Source organism: Pongo pygmaeus, chromosome 17 (genome assembly GCF_028885625.2).
Source record: "Pongo pygmaeus isolate AG05252 chromosome 17, NHGRI_mPonPyg2-v2.0_pri, whole genome shotgun sequence".
Classification (NCBI taxonomy): domain Eukaryota; kingdom Metazoa; phylum Chordata; class Mammalia; order Primates; family Hominidae; genus Pongo; species Pongo pygmaeus.
In genome coordinates, this window is record NC_072390.2 from 77,856,830 (window position 1) to 77,878,558 (window position 21,729).

Sequence of the window (21,729 nt, forward strand, 5' to 3'; positions counted from 1 at the left end):
CTACTCTTAGGTATATACCCAAGAGAAATGAAAGCATATATGTTTACAGCAAACTTGTATATGAATGTTGATAGCAACATTATTCATAACAACTGGAAAGTAGAACTCAAATGTCTACCACTTGATTAATGGGTAAACAAACTGTTATAATAGATAGTGGAATATTATTCACCAGTAAAAGGTACTAGTATATGCAGCAACATGGATAAACCCTGAAAGCAGTATCCTAAGTAAAAGAAGCCAGACACAAAACGACACATGCTGTATGATTCTTTTTATATGAAATATTTGGATTTGGCAAATCCATACAGATAGAAAGTAGATCCAGGGGATGTGAGGAAGGGAGAAATGATGAGTGACTACAAATGGGTATAGAGTTTCTTTATGGAATGATGAAACTGTTGTGGAATTATATGGTGGTGATGGTTGCACAAGTTTGTGAAAAAAACTAAGAAATCACTAAGTCACACAATTTAAAAGGGTGTATTTTATATTTTGTGAATTATGTCTCTATAAAGGTGTTTTTTAAAGACCTCAAGGACTTAGAGATCTGTGCACCCATGATCCCTTCTCCAGGAATCTATTAAAGCTGTTAAGTCTGATTCAAAGCCTGTAGTCACATGTAGCTTTTTAGATATACACACACCATAAAATTCATCCTCTTAAGAAAGTATGTAATCTAGTGGCTTTTAGTAGTAATTTAAATGAATTGTAATTTATAAATATATAAGACTTAGTTAATTCATTGTATTAGTCATATTTTAGGTGCTCAGTAGGCACATGTAATAATGAGTACCATGCTGGAGAGTGAAGACATGGAACATTTTTGTCCACACAGAAAGCTGTATGGGCGTGATGTACCAGAGGATGAACTTATCCAACCAAGAAATAACTAGCATATTTTAGCAAAAGGAATGATAGTGAGCATTTTGGTATATATAAATGTAGATTTGAGACTGAAAGGTGGGAAAGAGGGTGGAAGATTAATATCCAAAAAGTGGTGACGAACTGTTAGTAATGCAGCTTGACTGGGAGTGGTGGCTCATGCGTGTAGTCCTAGCACTTTGGGAGGCCAAAGCAGGAGGAGAGCTTGAGGTTAGGAGTTTGAGACAAGCCTGGGCAACATAGCAAGACCCTGTCTCTACAAAGAATTTTTAAAATTAGCCAGGCATGGTGGCATACACTTAGAGTCCCAGCTGCTTGAGAGGCTGAGGCAAGAGCCTCTCAGAAATCCTTGAGTCCAGGAACTTGAGGGTGCAGTGAGCTACGATTGGACCACTGCACTCTAACCTGGGTGACACACCCTGTCTCTAAAAACAAAATAAAAAATAATGCGCTTAGAAATGGGAAGAGAGAAATAGGAGAAAGAGTAAAGTAGAAGGAGATTATTGATTGCCATCTAGGCAATAGGTGTAACTTACAGAATGCTGACAAAAACTGGCAAGCCAGATAAGAAATGGTTAAATAAAAATCCAAGGGGATAAGGTCATTTAATAAGACATAAGTACAAAGATAACCATAGAACAAAAATACAAACTTCCTTAAATACCAGAAAAATTAATGTATTAAAGAAGACATATATCCTATAGAGAGGGAAACATGGCAAATATGAATATGAAATAATTATGACAGGGTTGAGACTCAGATATATCAGTACATGTGCTTGAACCCAACCTTCTATTGCCTTCAAGAGACCCATCTCACACGTAATGACATCTGTAGACTCAAAGGGAAGGAGAGAGAGAGATCATGCAAATAGAAAACAAAAAAGAGTAGGAGTTGCTATTCTTGTATCAGATAAAACAGACTTTAAACCAACAACAGTAAAAAAAAAAATTGCGTTATATAATAAAGGGTTCAATTCAACCAGAAGATTTAATTATCCTATATACATACTCACCCAACATCAGAGCATCCAGATTTCTTTTTCTTTTTTTTCTATTTATTTATTTATTATTATTATACTTTAGGTTTTAGGGTACATGTGCGCAATGTGCAGGTTAGTTACATATGTATACATGTGCCATGCTGGTGCGCTGCACCCACTAACTCGTCATCTAGCATTAGGTATATCTCCCAATGCTATCCCCCCCCACCCCACAACAGTCCCCAGAGTGTGATGTTCCCCTTCCTGTGTCCATGTGTTCTCATTGTTCAGTTCCCACCTATGAGTGAGAATATGCGGTGTTTGGTTTTTTGTTCTTGCGATAGTTTACTGAGAATGATGATTTCCAATTTCATCCATGTCCCTACAAAGGACATGAACTCATCATTTTTTATGGCTGCATAGTATTCCATGGTGTATATGTGCCACATTTTCTTAATCCAGTCTATCATTGTTGGACATTTGGGTTGGTTCCAAGTCTTTGCTATTGTGAATAATGCCGCAATAAACATACGTGTGCATGTGTCTTTATAGCAGCAATCATTAAAAAGTCAGGAAACAACAGGTGCTGGAGAGGATGTGGAGAAATAGGAACACTTTTACACTGTTGGTGGGACTGTAAACTAGTTCAACCCTTGTGGAAGTCAGTGTGGCGATTCCTCAGGGATCTAGAACTAGAAATTCCATTTGACCCAGCCATCCCATTACTGGGTATATACCCAAAGGACTATAAATCATGCTGCTATAAAGCATCCAGATTTATAAAACGAATACCGGACCTAAGAAAAGAGATAGCAATACAGTAAAAGTAGGGGATTTCAGTATCTCATTAAACAGACTATCAAGGCAGAATACTAATTCTGGACTTAAATTCGACATTTGACCAAATAAACCTAATAGATGTCCATAGAATACTCCATCCAACAACCACAGAATATACATTCTTCTTATCTATGCACAGAACATTCTCAAAGATTGACTACATGCTCAGTCATAAAGCAAGCCTCAAGAAATTCAAAAAATTGAATTTGTCAAGCGTCTTCTCAGACCACAGTGGAATAAAACTAGAAATTAATACCAAGAGAAACTCTCAAAACCACACAAATAGGGCTGGGTGTGGTGGCTCATGCCTGTAATCACAGCACTTTGAGAGGCCGAGGCAGGAGGCTCACGAGGTCAGGAGATCAAGACCATCCTGGCTAACACAGTGAAAGTCCCACCTCTGCTAAAAAAGAAAATACAAAAAATTAGCCGGGCATGGTGGCACGTGTCTGTAGTCCCAGCTACTTGGGAGGCTGAGGCAGGAGAATTGCTTGAACCCAGGAGGCAGAGGTTGCAGTGAGCCAAGATCACACCACTGCACTCCAGCCTGGGTGACAGAGAGAGACTCCATCTTAAAAAAAAAAAAACAAAAACCATGAATACATGGAAACTAAACAGTTTGGTCCTCTGATTGACTTTGGAATAAACACAAAATTGAGGGAATTATTTAAAACAAATGAAAATAGAGACACAATATACCAAAGCCTCTGGGATACAGCAAAGGGAATGTTTATACCACTAAGTGCCTACATCAAGAAAACAGAAAAATCTCAAGTTAACAAGTAATTGTTGGACCTAAAGGAACTAGAAAAAACAGAACACACTAAACCCAGAGCTAGCAGAAGAGAAGAAATAACTAAAATCAGAGGAGAACTAAATGAAATTGAGATTAAAAAAAAGAGTCAATGAAACAAAAAGTTGGTTGTTTGAAAGGATAAACAAGATGGATAGACTACTCACTAGATTAACAAAAAAAAGGGCCGGGCACAGTGGCTCATGCCTGTAATCCCAGCACTTTGGGAGGCTGAGGTGGGCGGATCATAAGGTCAAGAGTTTGAGATCAGCCTGGCCAATATGGTGAAACCCCGTCTCTAATAAAAATACAAAAAAATTAGCTGGGCATGGTGGCACATGTCTGTAATCCCAGCTACTAGGGAGGCTGAGGCAGGAGAACTGCTTGAATCCGGGAGGCGGAGGTTACAGTGAGCCAAGATGGCACCACTGCACTCCAGCCTGGGTGACAGAAAAAAAAAAAAAAAAAGATCCAAATAAGCACAAATTCAAAATGACAGAGATGAGATTACAGCTGATAGCACAGAAACAGAAAAGATCCTCAGAGATTACTGCAAATATCTCTATGCACACAAAGTAGAAAATCTAGAGGAAATGGATAAATCCCTGGAAACACACAGCTTCCCAAGGTTGAACCAGGAAGAAATCAAACTCCTGAACAGGCCAATAATGAGTTACAAAGTTGAGTCAATAATAAAAATCTACCAATGGAAAAGAAAGCCCTGGAGCAGGTGAATTCACATCCGAATTCTACCAGACATAACAAAGAAGGGCTGGTACCAATCTTATTGAAACTGTTCCAAAAAGTTGAGGAGGCAGGATTCCTCCCTAACTCATTCTATGAAACCAGTATCATCCTGATACCAAAATCTGACAAGGATACAACAAAAAAGGAAAATAACAAGCCAATATCTCTGGTGAACATAGACACAAAAATCTTCATCAAATAACTAGCCAGCTGAATTCAGCAGCATATCAAAAAGATAATACATCATGCTCAAGAAAGCTTTATTCCTGGGATGCAAGGATGATTCAATATACACAAATCAATATATGTGATTCACCACATAAACAGAATTAAAAACAAAAACTGTATCATCTCAATAGATGTGAAAAAAGTCTTTGATTAAAATCCAGTATCCCAACATGATAAAAACTCTCAACAAACTAGGCATCAACGGAATTTACCTCAAAATAATAAGAGCCATCTATGACAAACCCACAGCCAACATCATACTGAATGGGCAAAAGTTGAAAGTGTTCCCCCTAACACTGGAACAAGACAAGTATGCCTACTCTTCACCACTCCTATTGAACACAGTACTAAAAGTCCTAGCCAGAGCAGTCAGGCAAGAGAAAGAATAAAGGTCATCCAAATAGGAAAAGAGGAAATCAAATTATCCGTTTGTTGATGATATGATTCTATACCTAGAAAACCCTAAAAGTTCCTCCAAAAGACTCTCAGACTTGATAAACAACTTCAATAAAGTTTCAGGATTCAGAATCAGCACCCGAAATCAGTAGCATTCCTATACGCCAGTAACTTTCAAGCTGAGAACCAAATCAAGAATACAATCCCATTTACAATAGCAAAAAAATAAAATAAAATACCTAGGAATACATTTATCCGAGGAGGTGAAAGATCTCTAGAAGGAGAACTATAAGACACTGATGAAAGAAATCAGAGATGACACAAACAAGTGGAAAAACATTCCATGCTCGTGGATTGGAAGAATCAGTATCATTTAAATGGTTATACTGCCCAAACAATCTACAGGTTCAATGTAATTCCTATCAAATTACCAATGTCATTTTTCATGAAATTAGAAAAAAATTATAAAATTCATGTGGAAACACAAAAGAGCCAAATAGCCAAAACAATCCTAAGCAAAAAGAACAAAGTCTTAGGCATCACATTACCTGACTTCAAGGTAATATAACTGCAAACGCTGTAGGTAATGAAAACAGCATTGAACTGTTAGAAAAAAAGACACATAGATCACAGGAACAAAATAGAGAACCTGGGAATAAAGCCATACACCTATAACCAACAGATCTTTTGACAAAGTCAACAAAAATAAACAATGAGGAAAGGACAGTCTCTTCAATAAATAGGGCTGGGAAAACTGGTTAGCCATATGCAGAAGAATGAAACTGGACCCCTACCTCCCACCATATACAAAAATTAACTCAAGATGGATTGAAAACTTAAATATAATACCTCAAAGGATACAAATCAGAGAACAAAAACTCTTCTGGACATTGGCCTGGGAAAAGAATTTATGACTAAGACCTCGAAGGCAAATGCAACAAAAACAAATATTGACAAATGGGACTTAATTAAACTAAAGCGCTTCTGCACAGCAAAAGAAACAACAGAATGAACAGACAATCTACAGAATGGGAGAAAATATTTGCAAACTATGCAACTGGCAAAGGAGAAATATCTATAAGAAACTCAAATAAGAAAGAAACAACCCCATTAAAAAGTGAGCAAAGGACATGAATAGACACTTCTCAAAAGAAAAAATTCAGGCTGCCAGCAAACATGAAAAAATGCTCAACATCACAATCATCAGAGAAATGCAAGTTACAGCCACAATGAGGTACCATCTCACACCAGTCAGAATGACTGTTAAGTCAGAATATAACACATGTTGTCAAGGATATGGAGAAAAGAGAACATACATTGTTGATAGGAATGTAAATTAGTTCAACCCCTGTGGAAAACAGTATGAAGATTTCTCAAAGAGCTAAAAATAGAAATACCATTCCACCCAGCAATCACACTACTGAATATGTACCCAAAGGAAAAGAAATCATTTATCAAAAAGACACCTTCACTGCACTCATATGTTTATTGCAACACTATTCACAATAGCAAAGTCATGGAATCAACCTATGTACCCATTGGTGGTGAATTGGATAAAGAAAATATGGTACATATATACCATGGAATACTACACAGCCATAAAAAAGAACAAAATTATGTCCTTTGCAGCTACATGGATGCAGCTGGAGACTGTTATCCTCAGTGAATTAATACAGAAACAGAAAAATACTACACATTCTTTCTTAATACGTGGGGGCTAAACAGTGTATACACATGGCCATAAAGCTGGAAACAAGAGACACTGAGGACTCTGAAAGGGATAAGGGATATACGGTTTGAAAAACTACCTATTGGGTACCATTTGGTGGTACCCAAATATTTGGGTGATGCCTAAATGCCAGTATTACACAATTTACCCATTTAACAAACCTGCATATGTGCCTTCTGAATCTAAAATAAAATATACATGTACTTGAACTTAACTCACCCCCAAAATGGAAACAACCCAAATGTTCCTCAGCTCGTGTGGATAAACAAGGTGTAGCCATATGTGAATTATGAATTATATCTCAATAAAGCTGTTAATGAAAAAATAAGGAAAATAGTACCTCAGGTATGGAGGGATACTTCTTTAACATTATATACACACACACTTAGTCCTAAAGCCAGTTTCTTAATGGGGAAACCCCGTTGGTATTTCTACTAAGATCAGTAACAGAACAAGAAAGCCGATTATTTTCACTCTTATTCAATGTTATATTAGATATATTATTAGCCAGGTAATTAGACAAGAAAAGATCAGTTAGAGGCATGAGCGTTGGGTAAAGAAGAGATAAACTATCTCTATTGCAGTTAACATGATAGTATACTTGGAAAACCCTGGAGAATCACTGATAAATGAATTCAAATAACAAAGTATTTCAATAAAGTAGCAGGGATATACAGTTAATATGCAGAAATCAAAAGTCTTTGTGTACACAAACATAGCCATTGGAAGACATACTATATTGGTAGTGAAAATCCCATTTAAAATAGCATCAAAGAAGGTTAAATACTTAGGAATAAACAAGAAATGTGCAAAAACTATATGAATAAAACGTTAAAACACTTCTGAAATTTGCAAATTTGAACAAATGAAACAATTTTCCTTGTTCTTAGATAGGACGACTTAATATTATTAAGATATCAGTTTTTTGTAGATTACTTTGCAAATTTAACACAATCATCATGTAAATACCAAAATGCTTTTATAATCAAGTTAGACAAATTGATGCTACTGTTCATATGGTTAAAAGAATCATATAAGAATAGCCAGGAAAACACTGAAAAAGTAAAACTGTTAATACAAGGGAGAGACAAACCTTACCAGACAGCTAAACATGTATGTTTTAGTTCTTTCTGCTGAGAAGAAGGCCTAGAAGTAGTGACACGCCAGTACCAGGAAGTATATCTAACATGAAGACCTTGGTTTTTGGCCGGGCGCCGTGGCTCCTGCCTGTAATCCCAGCACTTTGGGAGGCCGTGGTGGGCAGATCACATGAGGTCAGGAGTTCGAGACCAGCCTGGCCAATGTGGCAAAACCCCATCCCTACTAAAAATACAAAAATTAGCCAGGCTGGTGATGCATGCCTGTAATCTCAGCTACTTGGGAGGCTGAGACAGGAGAATCACTTGAACCCAGGAGGCGGAGGTTGCAGTGAGCCGAGATTGGGCCATTGCACTCCAGCTTGGGCAACAGAGCAAGACTCCGTCTCGCAAAAAAAAAATAAATAAATAAATAAAATGAAATAAAAAGACTTTGCTTTTTAAGTATCATTCTTCAACAAAAGGAATCAGGTGTCCTTGGAAACAGGATTGAGTGTAGGGCTAGAGCAGGCTGAATACAAGATGAGCCCCAAAGTAAAGAAATGCTCACAAAATGTTGGGAGCATGTCAAAGGATGCATAAGTCAACTTGAAGGAGCTCCCAGTGGCCACATTTGGGACAATGTGAGCAAAAAGTACACAATGATAGTAATGAATTCTATCCAGCAGAATAAAATAAACATCGATATGACCATACTGAAATAAAACAAGTAATTAGGTAAATAAATTGGGAAAGCTCTTGCAGGATAATTCCATTTAACGAACTGTAAGTAGAGGGAATCATGAAAATAGAAAAATCATTTGGCAGACAACACAGAAATGATTGTTAACAAGCACAAATGCTAAATTAATGGGCAAAAGTATGAGAAACAGAAGAGTTTCGTAGTCTCAAATAATCTCTCCACACTTTTATTTAATTACAAAAGAAAAAATTATTACTTTGCAGTGGAGATGCTTGGCAGACACCACCTTAACCAAGTAATCAAAGTTAATATCTCCAATAATAAGACATTGGCGTCACATACATCCTGATGTGATGCCCTGAGAAGGGCACAACCTCTGTGATATTTTTGCCAAAAATGCATGACCTTACTCTAATGATGATGAAACATGAAACCTAAATTGAGAGACATTTTACAAAATATTTGTCGAGTACACTTCAAAAACATCAAGGTCATCTAAGATAATAAGACTGATTGGAGGAGAAAGGAGGACTGATAATGAAATACAACATGAAGTGTCAGCCTTGTGAAGATAGATGGAACTGTCAAAAGTACTTTATTATAAAAACAAGCAATAATAAGAAACTTGGAATGTTTACACTTCTGGAATGCTTTGGAGACAGAAATCAGAGGGTTGCCTTAAAGTAAGAGTTCTGCTGGGGTTAGACAGTTGTGACTATGTAGATTTTTAATGGTATATAAGTCCCAGTACAGATTTCCAGAAAAATCATTTTTACAATACCTGGTATGTCTACAAATAGATACATCTGTTATGGTACCAAATCCTGTGCCCTGTTTCAAAGAGAGAATTTGGCTGCAAAATTCAAGGGTGTGCTGGAAATTACTAAAAAGCAAACAAAACAAAAAAAATATAGATGAGTCAAATGGACAGAATGTGCCAAGGAGAGCAGAGCAATTGCTCAAGAAGCAGGAAATGGATTTGTCTCAATGTTGTTGCGGGTGACTTTCCAAACACTTTAGGGCAGGAGCCATATCTGTGTGTCTTTTCTCTGAGACTTTTGAACTTTATGCTGAGAGAAGTTCTTGAGTACTGTGCTATTTACTAACTTGTTTTAAGAATTGAGTTTGAAATGCTGTGCACACATGGTCTTCACATTACATGCAGGTGCCCTGCTTGACCCTCCAGCTCTTTTAGAAAAAAAGGATCTATGAAAATGTCCCCACAAAAAGGTTTTTATAATTATTTTTCAACATTTGAATTTTGGAGATACATGATAGAAAACTGTGGACTTGAGACTGATGAAATCCGAGTTTTATTTCTGTCTCTGCCACTAGTTACTATTGAGCCATTGCCAAATAATGTTACTTTCTCAGCTTTGAGTTCTGTCTTCTGTGAAATATGAGAGGGTATATTTCTGGGATGATGGAAAAATCAAATGAGATAGAAAATAGTGGCCAGGTGCAGTGGCTCACACCTGTAATCCCAGCACTTTGGGAGGCCGAGGCAGGTGGGTCCCTTGAAGTCAGGAGTTCGAGACCAGCCTGGCCAACATGGTGAAACCCTGTCTCTACTAAAAATACAAAAATTACCTGGGCATGGTGGTGCATGCCTGTAATCCCAGCTACTTGGGAGGCTAAGGTGGGAGAATCGCTTGAACCTGGGAGGTGGAGGTTGCTGTGAGCCAAATGCCACTGCACTCCAGCCTGGGCAACAGAGCAAGACTCTGTCAAAAAAGAAAAAAAAAAAAGAAGAAGGAAGAAAGATCTGTGGTATCTACAAAGTACCTTACAAATGAAAAGAAAACAGTCATATGTTACTGCTTTTTCTCTAATTAGAAGAGGATTGCATAGTGAAAAATGTTATATGGATGAAGCATGAAACAGCTGTTGGCACATTAAACCATCTTTTTATAGTATACTTATTACAAAATTCTGTAAGGAAGAAGCTTGAGGATAGTTATCACATCATAGAGAGTTGAGACCTGACTCAGCCCTTTTAAGAATTTAGCTTTTTTGCAAGGTTGAAAGCAGAGAGTGGGGTTCTGGAGCCTATTTATTTACTAAAATTGTTATCCATCCTGGAGAAACTTCGCAAAACTAAAGTATTGGTTCATTCTGGTGGAAGGATGAAATGTAGACTGTTAAACCAATTTAAGTTGTCTCCTGCTGAAACATTGTGAGGTTTTAGGAAGAATGGCTTAAGTGAATGGATATTGAATTTAATTTTCCTGATACTATGATAATAAAAAATATTTTTAGTCCAATTGTTTGCTCTTTGACTGTTGACCAGCAAGGTGATTAAGTCAGACTTTATGCAGTTCAGATGATATCCTTTGGAACCACTTCATGTGGTTTCAACTAACTAGTTTCATTTCTTGGAGGTGGATGATGCTGGCAGTTTCCCCTTTAATTTTGCATAAAAGGTATATAGTTCCTTAATTACAGACAACTTTCAAAAAGATGAGAGGATAAATCTTTGAGGAAATCACTTTCTTCCCGTTATTCAGATGCCATGAGGGGTTTTTTAAGTCGCTTGGCAGCTTTCTAGATGAGCATTCACTTGTCTGTTTTTAAAACATTCCCTCATTTTCTGGCCTAAAAAATATGCAAACATGAATTCACTTTGTTTTATCCCGTGTGTGTGTGTGTGTGTGTGTGTGTGTGTGTGTGTAACTACATATTTCCTAGAGAATTCTATTTTTGTCTTTTTTCTTTCTTTTCTTTTTCTTTTTTTTTTTTTTGAGCCAGAGTTTTGCTCTTGTTGCCCAGGCTAGAGCACAATGGTGCAGTCTTGGCTCACTGCAACCTCTGCCTCCTGGGTTCAAGTGATTCTGCTGCCTCACCCTCCCGAGTAGCTGGGATTACAGGTGCCTGCCACCACACCCAGCTAATATTTGTATTTTTAGTAGAGAGGGGGGGTTTCACCACGTTGGCCAGGCTGGTCTCGAACTCCTGACCTCAGGTGATCCACCCGCCTCAGCCACCCAAAGTGCTGGGATTACAGGTGTGAGCCACTGCGCCCAGCTGAGAATTCTATTTTAATGAAATTGTTTTATATAGTTTCCCAGCCAACACTAGTCCATGATATTTTAGGGCAATAAAATTTATTTCTTAGGTTGTAATTTATTCTAATGCTACACTAAAGAAATTCTTAACAGGAAATTAGGTGGTCTAAATGGGATCTGAAGAAACAGACTCATAAAAATACTCTAAACAGCGATGATAAACAACTATGGTGCTGAAACTTGTTTCCTTCCTGGTTCAAAACCATTTCAGAAACTGCAGGAGTGACCTTTATTTCCTTCTCTGTAGCACACACGACTATAATTTCCCATGACTATTTATGGTCTGGACAGCCCTTCTCTAACTTCCTTTTTTTTTTTTTTCTTTAATGTCAACGGAATACGTGTTTCTTTAATGGAAAATGTTCTATTTTGGGGAAGCTGCTTTTCCTCAGATAAGTAATGGAGTTGGTGCTTGTGTGTTGAAGGGGTTGTACAAGATTGAAGAGTTTTAAATTAGTGGACTGAGAGCTTGAAGTGACAGTCCTGGTGAGGACTCCTAATACCCTTTTTTTTCTATCCAAGATTAAAAATAACTGTGCCTGGTATTCTGTATTCTTTTTAAGGATGATTTTATTCTTTTTTTTTTTTTTTTTTTAAACAGATGGCAGAATAGTCCTGAATTGAACGGTGAAAGTTTCAAACTAAAGTGATTGAAATGAGGGAATAGTGTGGCTCATCAACAGAGTTGATCTGGGGGCCAGGGGGAGGCATGGGAGATTTGACCCTTCTAAGTCTTGTAGGCAAGTGCTATGTACTGAGCACTGTCTCTTTCCCACCTGCTGCAGCTGCACAGTTGGACATTCGTCATGAATCAGGAGGGTCATCTCTGACTCCTGAGTGTGACACAGTCCATCCCTTTGGAGTGATTTGAAACCTGATCACAGCAAGGATTTGTTGCCATTCCCCAGCTTTGCATTGTGCATTTAACTACATTTCACAATCACCGTGGAGGATTTTTTTTAAATTGTTTTTGACAATTTTACTTATCTTAGTTATAAAACCATTCTTTATATTTTATCCACTTCTCTTTTTCTTTCTTTTTTTTTTTTTTTTTGAGATGAAATCTTGCTCTGTCGCCCAGGCTGGAGTACAGTGGCACGATCTCTGCTCACTGCAAGCTCTGCCTCCTGGGTTTACGCCATTCTCCTGCCTCAGCCTCCTGAGTAACTGGGACTACAGGCGCCTGCCACCACGCCCGGCTAATTTTTTGTATGTTTAGTAGAGACAGGGTTTCACCATGTAAGCCAGGATGGTCTCTATCTCCTGACCTCGTGATCCGCCCGCCTTGGCCTCCCAAAGTGCTGGGATTACAGGCGTGAGCCACCGTGCCTGGCCTTTATCCGCTTTTCACTCTAGCATCTGGAAAGTGTGGCAGCAGTATATTATCTTGTTTGTTTTAAGGTAAAATTTATTTAAGTACAATATAATAAATACAGAAAAGTGGCCAGATCATAAGTGTAGCACTTGATGCATCGTCTCAAAGTGAGCACACTTGTGTAATGAGCACCTGCACTAAGAAACAGAACATTACAATATTCGAAACGTTACACGCCGTCTCCTGGATACTGCCTCCTTTCCCTCCCCACCTAAGAGTTACGGCCATCCTGACTTCTGTTACTACAGAGTAATTTTGCCTGACTTTGAACTTTGTATAGTTATGGGATCATGCAGTGGGTCTCCTCTTGTATCTGGCTTCTTTTGGTCATTATGTGTTTGTGAGATTCATCCTGTTGATACGTGTTGTTTTAGTTCTTTATTCTCATTGCTACATCATATTATGTTGTTTTAATAGAGAGCAAATTATCTCCTGCACTTGTGAAAGTCAGTAAAATGTGCTTTGGACCTTATACTGAAGAGGACTCAAGTCACTATGTGATTTAGTTGCATTGTGATCTAATACCTGTTTTATTACTATAAGAACCATTTATTAATTATTTATTTATTCACCTAATTTTTATAGAGACAGGATCTTGCTTTGTTGCCCAGGCTGGTCTCAAACTCCTGGCATCCTCCTGCTTTAGCAAAAACTTTTGATTACAAAATAGGAAACTGTTTTTCTCTTCCTTAAGTCAGAATATTAACTTTACCATATCACTTTCTCTTCCACTCCCCGCCAACTATGAAAATAATTGCTTCCTCTTACCTTTGTGCTTCCCTAAAAATTGGTTGTATCTCTGTATTTAATACATATAGATAGCTATTGTGTTCATCATAGTTAGTGGATCACAGATACAAATACTTGGTAATTGAACTCCTTGAAGCCAGGGCTTGTCTTTTCAATTCATGTTTCTGATGCCAGCTTCTAATATGCCTGGTATCAAAGCTTTTAGGTTTCTTGAGGGTTTTTGTGACTTTTCAATGGCGTTTTGTTGCATTTTGTCATTGTAGCCTGAGATTCCTGAATGCATCTGCGAACAAATTGGAAAGCCTTCCTCCAGCCACGCTTTCCGAAGAGACAAACAGTATCTTACAAGAGTTGTATTTGACAAATAACAGCCTCACAGACAAATGTGTGCCCTTGTTAACGGGACACCCCCATTTGAAGATCCTTCACATGGCCTATAACCGACTTCAGAGTTTTCCAGCAAGGTAAAGGACAGTTGTAAAGCTGCGTTCTGAATTGCATTTCTCAAAGTGTATTCATAGAAAGGTGAAGGCTGAAATATTTATTTCCCAGGTGATGTCAAGTTTGTTTGCTTGTTCCTGCTCCATTCACGGTTTCCTTTATGTAAGCTATGATGACATTTCCCTAAAGAGAAGTAGATTGGTTTTCCTCATATGTGTCCAAAGACCTAATCACAAGAATGTTCTTAAGATTTTGAAATAAAATGTGTTGTTTAGCAGGTATGTTTTTTCTTTTACTTCTTTTTAACCAGTCAGATTAATTTTTTAAAAAACCATTATCCTAGAGCCAGGTGTGGCGGTACGTGCCTGTAGTCGCAGCTACTCGGGAGGCTGACATGGGAGGGTCACTTGAGCTCAAGAATTCGAGACCAGCCTGAGCAACATAGTGAGACCCTATCTATTAAAAAATAAAGTAAATAATAAAGTTTCTAAAAACATTAACCTAATAGGGTATGTGGGAATTAGAATGTAAACCAGGAACCTGAAAATCCTTCATTATCTACCAACCTTTATATTCATATTCATGATGTACAGAGCAGTGGCAGACTCTACTACCATAAAAACTGTAACATTGCAAATTATGGCTCTCAAAATAGTCCATTTTAAATTTGTTTTTACTTTAATTTCTAATTTTCGGGGAGTGGTGACATTATATCTAGCTTTGAGTGAATCTGCGCACTGAGCCTGCCGTGAAGATTTACCCTGTTTCCATTTCATTGGCTTTTATCCATGTAACAAGTTAGGGCTTGAACACACACCCACGCATCAAAGAAGCAAACGCTAACCCTTCTGGTATTCTGCTTGGTAACTGCAACTCAGCGTTGGGGCCAAATCAAAACACTATCATAGCCTCCCTCTGCTGCCTTCAGGGCTACCAGTCTGTTCAAACCCTTGCTGAAGAAGGAAGGCCCATGTATATGTTGACTTAAAGTATTGCTCTGTTTTTGGTGTAATGAAATATTTACTTTCCTCCTCAGTTGATATTAATAATTAAACTATTTTATGCTTGCTTCCATCTACTTCTGCTTCACTATGGAATGGGGAAATGATATTTTTGGAAAAAACCATGATAATCACATAACAGCAACCTATCTGAAAGGGCTCATTGTCTTCTTTCAGATGATGAATGTCTAAACCCTGCAGAGGAAGGGATCATCAGCTCTAATTCTGAGGATATACCCCCAGTGACCCGTGCCAGGTGTAATCACCCACCCTAAGTGCAGAGAAACTTTTAACACACCTTGTAAAAAATCCATCTAGGAATGAATTCTGTCTCCCTGTGGTTGTGATGCGGCTCAGTAGCTCCCCTGCAAACCAGAGCACCTTAAGAGCTGGGTCTGTGACCTTGCTGCCTCCCTCAGCCTCACATCTCACACAAGGCCCACACTTAAATGATTGCTGAATTAAAGAGCGGGACCACCATCTAGTCATTTTATCTTCACATCTTTTGCCACCTTTTTTTTATGTGGCGGGTTGGAAATTTCTGACTTTTTCTTTTGGGGGCCTGTTTTCTGTGCTTTTAATCATTTTTCATGCACCATTACCCATTAGTTTCAAGGCACAAGGGCTGGCATCTGCTTCTGGTGAGTGTTCAGGAAGCTTACAATCATGGCAGAAGGTGAAGGGGAGCCATTGTGTCACATGGTGAGAGAGGGGCAAAAGAGATGCCAGGGTCTTGCGTGAATGCACAGCGTGTGAATTCTCTGATTACCATGGGAAGGGCATCAAGCCATTCAAGTGGTATCTACCCCCATGACCAAAACACTTCCCACTGGGCCCCACCTCTAACACTGGGAATCACGTTTCAACATGAGATTTGGAGGGGACAAATAATCCAAACCATATCACTATATTTCTTTCAAAATATGATGATAACATATTTAAATAATATTCTTAGAAATTCGGGCTATCATAGATGGATTATTTCATAGTCTGTGTACGTATTGTTTGCAGTATATTCTGATACCACACTGGATGTATATGATATTAAAAGGTCTGACTTCATAAGATAAAAACTTAGTTTTTACTGCATCTTAGGCATATATTTATTTTCAAGATAAACAAGATAATCTTTATATTTGAAAGATGACAGAAGAATAATACAGTGTTTTTTTGTTAAATTGTTTAAAAGTGTATTGTGACAAATGAAACTATAACAGGTAGAAACAATACTAAAAAATGTAAACTATTATTCAGCTTATGAGTCTGAGTCACGCTAATGGGGAATCCTGTGCTTCTTGGAGTCTAGCATCAGCAGGAGTGGAAAAAGGGTCAAAAAAGTGCCAGATACTATTACAGTGATTGCAGAGGTGGAGGCATTTTTTTTTCTTTCAAATTTATAAAGAATGCAAGAAATCATGATTCTGGAATTTTTCTTTAGTTGGTTATTGTAATTATTGATGAAGATTGTAGATGAGGAGGATTGAACAATAAAAGACATTCTTAAACAGAAGTATTAAATTAATTACATTAGAACATATTATTAAGATAAGGTTGGAGAGATTCCTTCTTGGTAGATGTTTAGCAACGATTGAGAGAAATGTCTTTTGGCCCTGGTGTGAATTTGGGCTCTGCCAGAAGTCCAAGAGGTGATCCAAATGGGCTTTTAACACACCCCTTGCTCCTTACCACCACTTTGTATTCATCAGTGATGTCAGAGGAATTGGGGGAGTGAGGGTTGAAGAAAAAGCTTATCTTAATACGAACTATAGACCTGCTCTCTACCTCCCCCTTGAGTTTTCAGTGCCATTACAAAGAAATCATACTCTCTGGGCTCTTTTAAGGCGGTTTTATTGGATTAGTGCTGGCTTTTGACCCATTTAAATAGTGTTTTCATTAGTGTTCAGACCAAGCTATATAGTAACGTGATTATTGCCAGGATAACTTAATTTCCACACAGCCTTTTAGGAGGAAAAGGGCATCCATTTTCCTTCTTGTTGACAATTTGAAGAGTTGAATAGTTTTTGTTCTGTAGTGAGAAAGGAGGTGTTAAAATATTTCTGTACTCCAAAATGATAGTGAAAAAATGGTCTTGTTTGTAAAAATGACTGTTACAAATGAATCCTTAAAGTCATAGCAATTTAATTCATCCTTTGATTCTCGTCATATATTATTTTCTTTTAAATTGCTTTATTTTCTCTTTTTTTTAGTAAAATGGCGAAACTGGAGGAACTTGAAGAAATTGATCTCAGTGGGAATAAGCTGAAAGCCATCCCTACAACGATCATGAATTGCAGGCGCATGCACACCATGATTGCTCACTCCAACTGCATCGAGGTCTTTCCCGAAGTTATGCAGCTCCCAGAGATCAAGGTATGTGGTTTCATTTCATAAACTCTAAGCTTCAGGTCGGCAAAGAGCGTTGACTTCCTAACTCATCAACTCAGGACATTTGCATCTTTGTTGGATTTATTCAGAATGAAGGCTCCCATTAGCCCTTACTTCCTCCTTCCTAACCAATGGGCTACACTGTTGAGTCGGCAGAGTTAAAAAACAAAGCAAAACACTGGAGCAGGTTTTGGGAAAATTGGATTTCTAGGCTCAGTCCCTCACTTACTGTATGACATGAGGCTACCCACATAGCCACCCTATACTTCTTTATCTGTTAATAGTTGTTCCACTTATTTCCAGGGTGGTTATGAGGCTCAAAGGATGAGGCTGGTGTAATCGCAGTTTGAAAAAGTTAGCGGTACCACTACACATCGCTCCCCACCAACTCACCTAGTTAAATAGCACACCCCACCATAGTAGCCCACTAGTGGTAATTCCCTATATAGACAAAGCATCATTGCTGTCACCAAACATTGATTTCAACGGAATGAAATTGGCAGAGCAGATATTATTGTCATTTGATAAGTAAGGACACTGAGGTGCTGAAAAGTGAAGAGATCTGTGTAAATTAAGACAGCAAATTGGTAGCAGAGGTAGTCTGCAAATCCTGACTGCTGACTTGAGGTAGACTCATGGGATGAAACCAGTTCACTAGAATGAAAGCCATGTAACAACCATGTGTTCCTATTTTGTTTCTTTTTTGGCAGGGAAATGGTACAGAAGTAAAAAGTTCTTTATATACAATGTAGTTTTTCATTTGTATCTTAGCATTTCTAGTTATCGATTTTATGCTTAATGAAAAATAATTTGGTGGTTATAGACTTGGAGCATATTCTAATCTCCTAACAGGGAACAGGAGTAGTCCAACTTAGCCATTCTTCACTTTCCAGGCACTTGCTGATATAAACCTTGTGTTTCAGATTAAGAAAGCAAATAGACATTTGAAGACATTTTAAATGGCTTGTATAACTTTTTTTTTTTTTTTTTTGAGATGGAGTTTCACTCTTGTTGCCCAGGTTGGAGTACAATGGTGCAATCTTGGCTCACTGCAACCTCTGTCTTCCGGGTTTTAGCGATTCTCTCGCCGCAGCCTCCCGAGTAGCTGGGATTACAGGTGCCCGCCACCATGCCCAGCTAACTTCTGTATTTTTTTGTAGAGACAGGGTTTCACCATGTTGGCCAGGCTGGTCTTGAACTCCTGACCTCAGGTGATCCACCCGCCTTGGCCTCCCAAAGTGCTGGGATTACAAGCGTGAGCCACCACGCCCAGCTGGCTTGCATAACTTTTTATCACAACAGTTTTTACACATTTATATGGTTGAGATGTGTACAAGCCATTTTGTTTGTGTGTGTGTGTGCACGCATGTGCATGTATGCTTTAAGCCATGAAATGTTTTACTTTGGACTTTAAGAACACTGTCTCATACATCACAGTGGCATTTTAAGATGTTTGTTACAAATTTCCAGAATTTGGCTGGGCGCGGTGGCTCACGCCAGTAATCCCAGCACTTTGGGAGGCCTAGACGGGCGGATCATGAGGTCAGGAGATTGAGACCATCCTGGCTAACATGGTGAAACCCCGTCTCTACTAAAAATATAAAAAATTAGCCGGGCATGGTGGCTCACGCCTGTAGTCCCAGCTACTCAGGAGGCTGAGGCAGGAGAATGGCATGAACCTGGGAGGCAGAGCTTGCAGTGAGCCGAGATCGCGCCACCGTACTCCAGCCTGGGCAACAGAGCGAGACTCCGTCTCAAAAAACAAACAACAACAACAAAAATTTCCAGAATTTTTACTTTCTGTATAGTAACTTTCACATTGAGGAAGAGCTGTGGTCTGAAGGGAGACAGACCTCCAGTTGTATCCCAGCTGAAAATTCACTGCTCTGTTTCCTCGTATGTTAAAGAAAGAAAAGAATTGGTACTTCCTTTATAGTATTGTTGTGGAGATGAAATGAAATAATACATGTAAAGCATTTGAAATAGGAGTGTCACATAGGAAGAACTCCCTAAATGTTAGCCATTATTAATCAACACTTGCCCTCAATGTGGTTCATCTGTGATGTTGATTATATAGAGCAACTATTTTGGCTGAAGCTCAACAAAATCCAAGAAATTTATTACTTAAGCAAATGTTTATTTGCCTTTCAGCACAGGAAAGATGTTGTCAGCTAGACCTTCCAGGGTTTCCTCAGCTGCCCATTACTTGACACAGTGGCTGTGCCGTGCCATCTTTTACTGGGGTTGTTAAACTGGTCTCTGTGTGGTGCAGGTGAAATTCCAGCACAAGAGAAAGGGAGAGTCTCAAGATTAAACCTCCTATTTGCTGGTCTTAGTGTCTATACCTGTCTTTTAATGTTATAAACTCTTAAATGTAGATTTAGATTCTTGTTTTGGGGTTCTTTGTTTGTTTAAGTATTTGGTTTAAAATACAAATAGAGGCCGGGCTTGGTGGCTCATGCCTGTAATCCCAGCACTTTGGGAGGCTGAGGCAGGTGGATCATGGGGTCAGGAGTTCGAGACCAGCCTGGCCAACATGGTGAAACTCCATCTCTACTAAAAATACAAAAATAAGCCGGGCGTGGTGGTGGGCACCTGTAATCCCAGCTACCCAGGAAGCTGAGGCAGGAGAATCACTTGAACACGAAGGCAGAGGTTGCAGTGAGCCGAGATTGCGCCACTGCACTCCAGCCTGGGCAACAAGAGCAAAATTCCATCTCAAAAAAATAAGTAAATAAAATACAAATAGAAATTTAGGCCAGGTGTGGCAGCTCCTTGGGAGACCGAGGCTTTCAATACCAGCCTCGCCAATATGGTGAAACACCGTCTCTACTAAAAATACAAAAATTAGCCAGGTGTGGTGGCATGTTCCTGTAGTCCCAGCTACTTGGGAGGCTGAGGCAGGAGAATCACTTGAACCCGAGAGGGGGAGGCTACAGTGAGCCGAGATCACACCAGTACACTCCAGCCTGGGTGACAGAGTGAGACTTCATCTCAAAAAAAAAGAAATGTAAATGTTTTTAGATTGTAACTAGATTTTGCAAAACACAAATTTTGCTGTGTGAAAACTAATCCTCTCCTAGACTCTTGCTTGGATTCCTGGATTACAGAATCAGTACCTTTGTTGCTATTGAATTCCTTCCCCTGTTGTCTTCTCTCTGTACCTGCTTTACAACTCCTTTTCAATTTTGCTTCCCGTATTTTTTAATGGTTTCCATTTTTTTGCTCTTTGATTGATTTTCCCCCCAGCTATTACACCTCAGCATTTTTCTTATGTTGACAATATCCATTCTTTCAGATTGAGCTCCTCCATTACCAGTAGATAGAAGTTTTGTTGTTGGGATTTTTTGGGGGACTGAGCAATATCAAGTATCCTTTATGTACAAACGTAAATGTTTCATCCCTGGACAGATAGTATTCTTGAAAAAGATAGTAGTTATATTGTTTCAGAACTCTGAATTGATATTTTTATGTGATATGAGAATATTTTAAGTTGCAATATAAGTATTTATGTATATTTGAATATCTAAAAGAAAATCTTGTAAAAATTGTGCATATCTTAAATGATAAATATACCTATGAAAGTCTTCATTGTAAACTGTGCCTATTTTTATGTATTTTATGTAAACTAAGCATTTTTTAATGTAAAAGAAGTAATTTCATTTCTACGGTGATATATTCCAACCTGTATTAAAATTTTATTATTGAGTTAATAACTCTAGATTACATTCACACTGTTTCTTGAAAATGAAGTGCAGTAGGTGTTACTTGTAAAGCATCTCATAAAGGTATTAAGATCATTGCAATTTTAAAAACTTAGCAGATAATATTTCAGAAAAGATAAGATCATGGTGTATTTAACTAGCTAGTTTCACCAAGCATTGTTATCTTTTCAGACATTAAAAGAAAGTGATTATTCATAGCTTTGTTACCAAAGTTTTAAAAACAGTTATTGTTTAAAAGAGCAAACAAATCTCCATACTGAGATCTATGCTAAAATATGTTTTTAAAACACCTGAATAATTAATTATTCATGTACACCTTAAACAGACTATTTGCACCATCTAATCTTGGATAAAATTGAGCTCTGGCATTTTTTTCACTTTGATATATCTAATGAGATCTGTAAAGTGATCATCAGGTGTTAATTTCTGTATTTGGTTAGGGAGGTTATGTAAGTTATTAGTAGGAAAAATAAAATGAGTTTTTCAGAATTTTCCAGTGAGCCTGAGTGGATCATTAGTGAGGATTATCATCCTCACCTTTGTTTAGGCCTTTCGCATTGATCTTTCAGACCCCTACCACCAGTCCAATTTTGCTTGGAGCAGATTGT

At 38.2% G+C, this 21,729-nt stretch overlaps 1 protein-coding gene across 1 annotated transcript in view; it reads left to right on the forward strand.

Moving 5' to 3' along the window:
- PHLPP1 (PH domain and leucine rich repeat protein phosphatase 1) overlaps positions 1-21,729 on the forward strand; it is a 257,199-nt gene that overhangs the window by 204,659 nt on the left and 30,811 nt on the right. The window contains exons 11-12 of the mRNA XM_054460529.2: positions 13,833-14,033; positions 17,219-17,381. Of these exons, the coding sequence (XP_054316504.1) occupies positions 13,833-14,033; positions 17,219-17,381 (364 nt within the window). The remainder of the gene's footprint in view (positions 1-13,832; positions 14,034-17,218; positions 17,382-21,729) is intronic.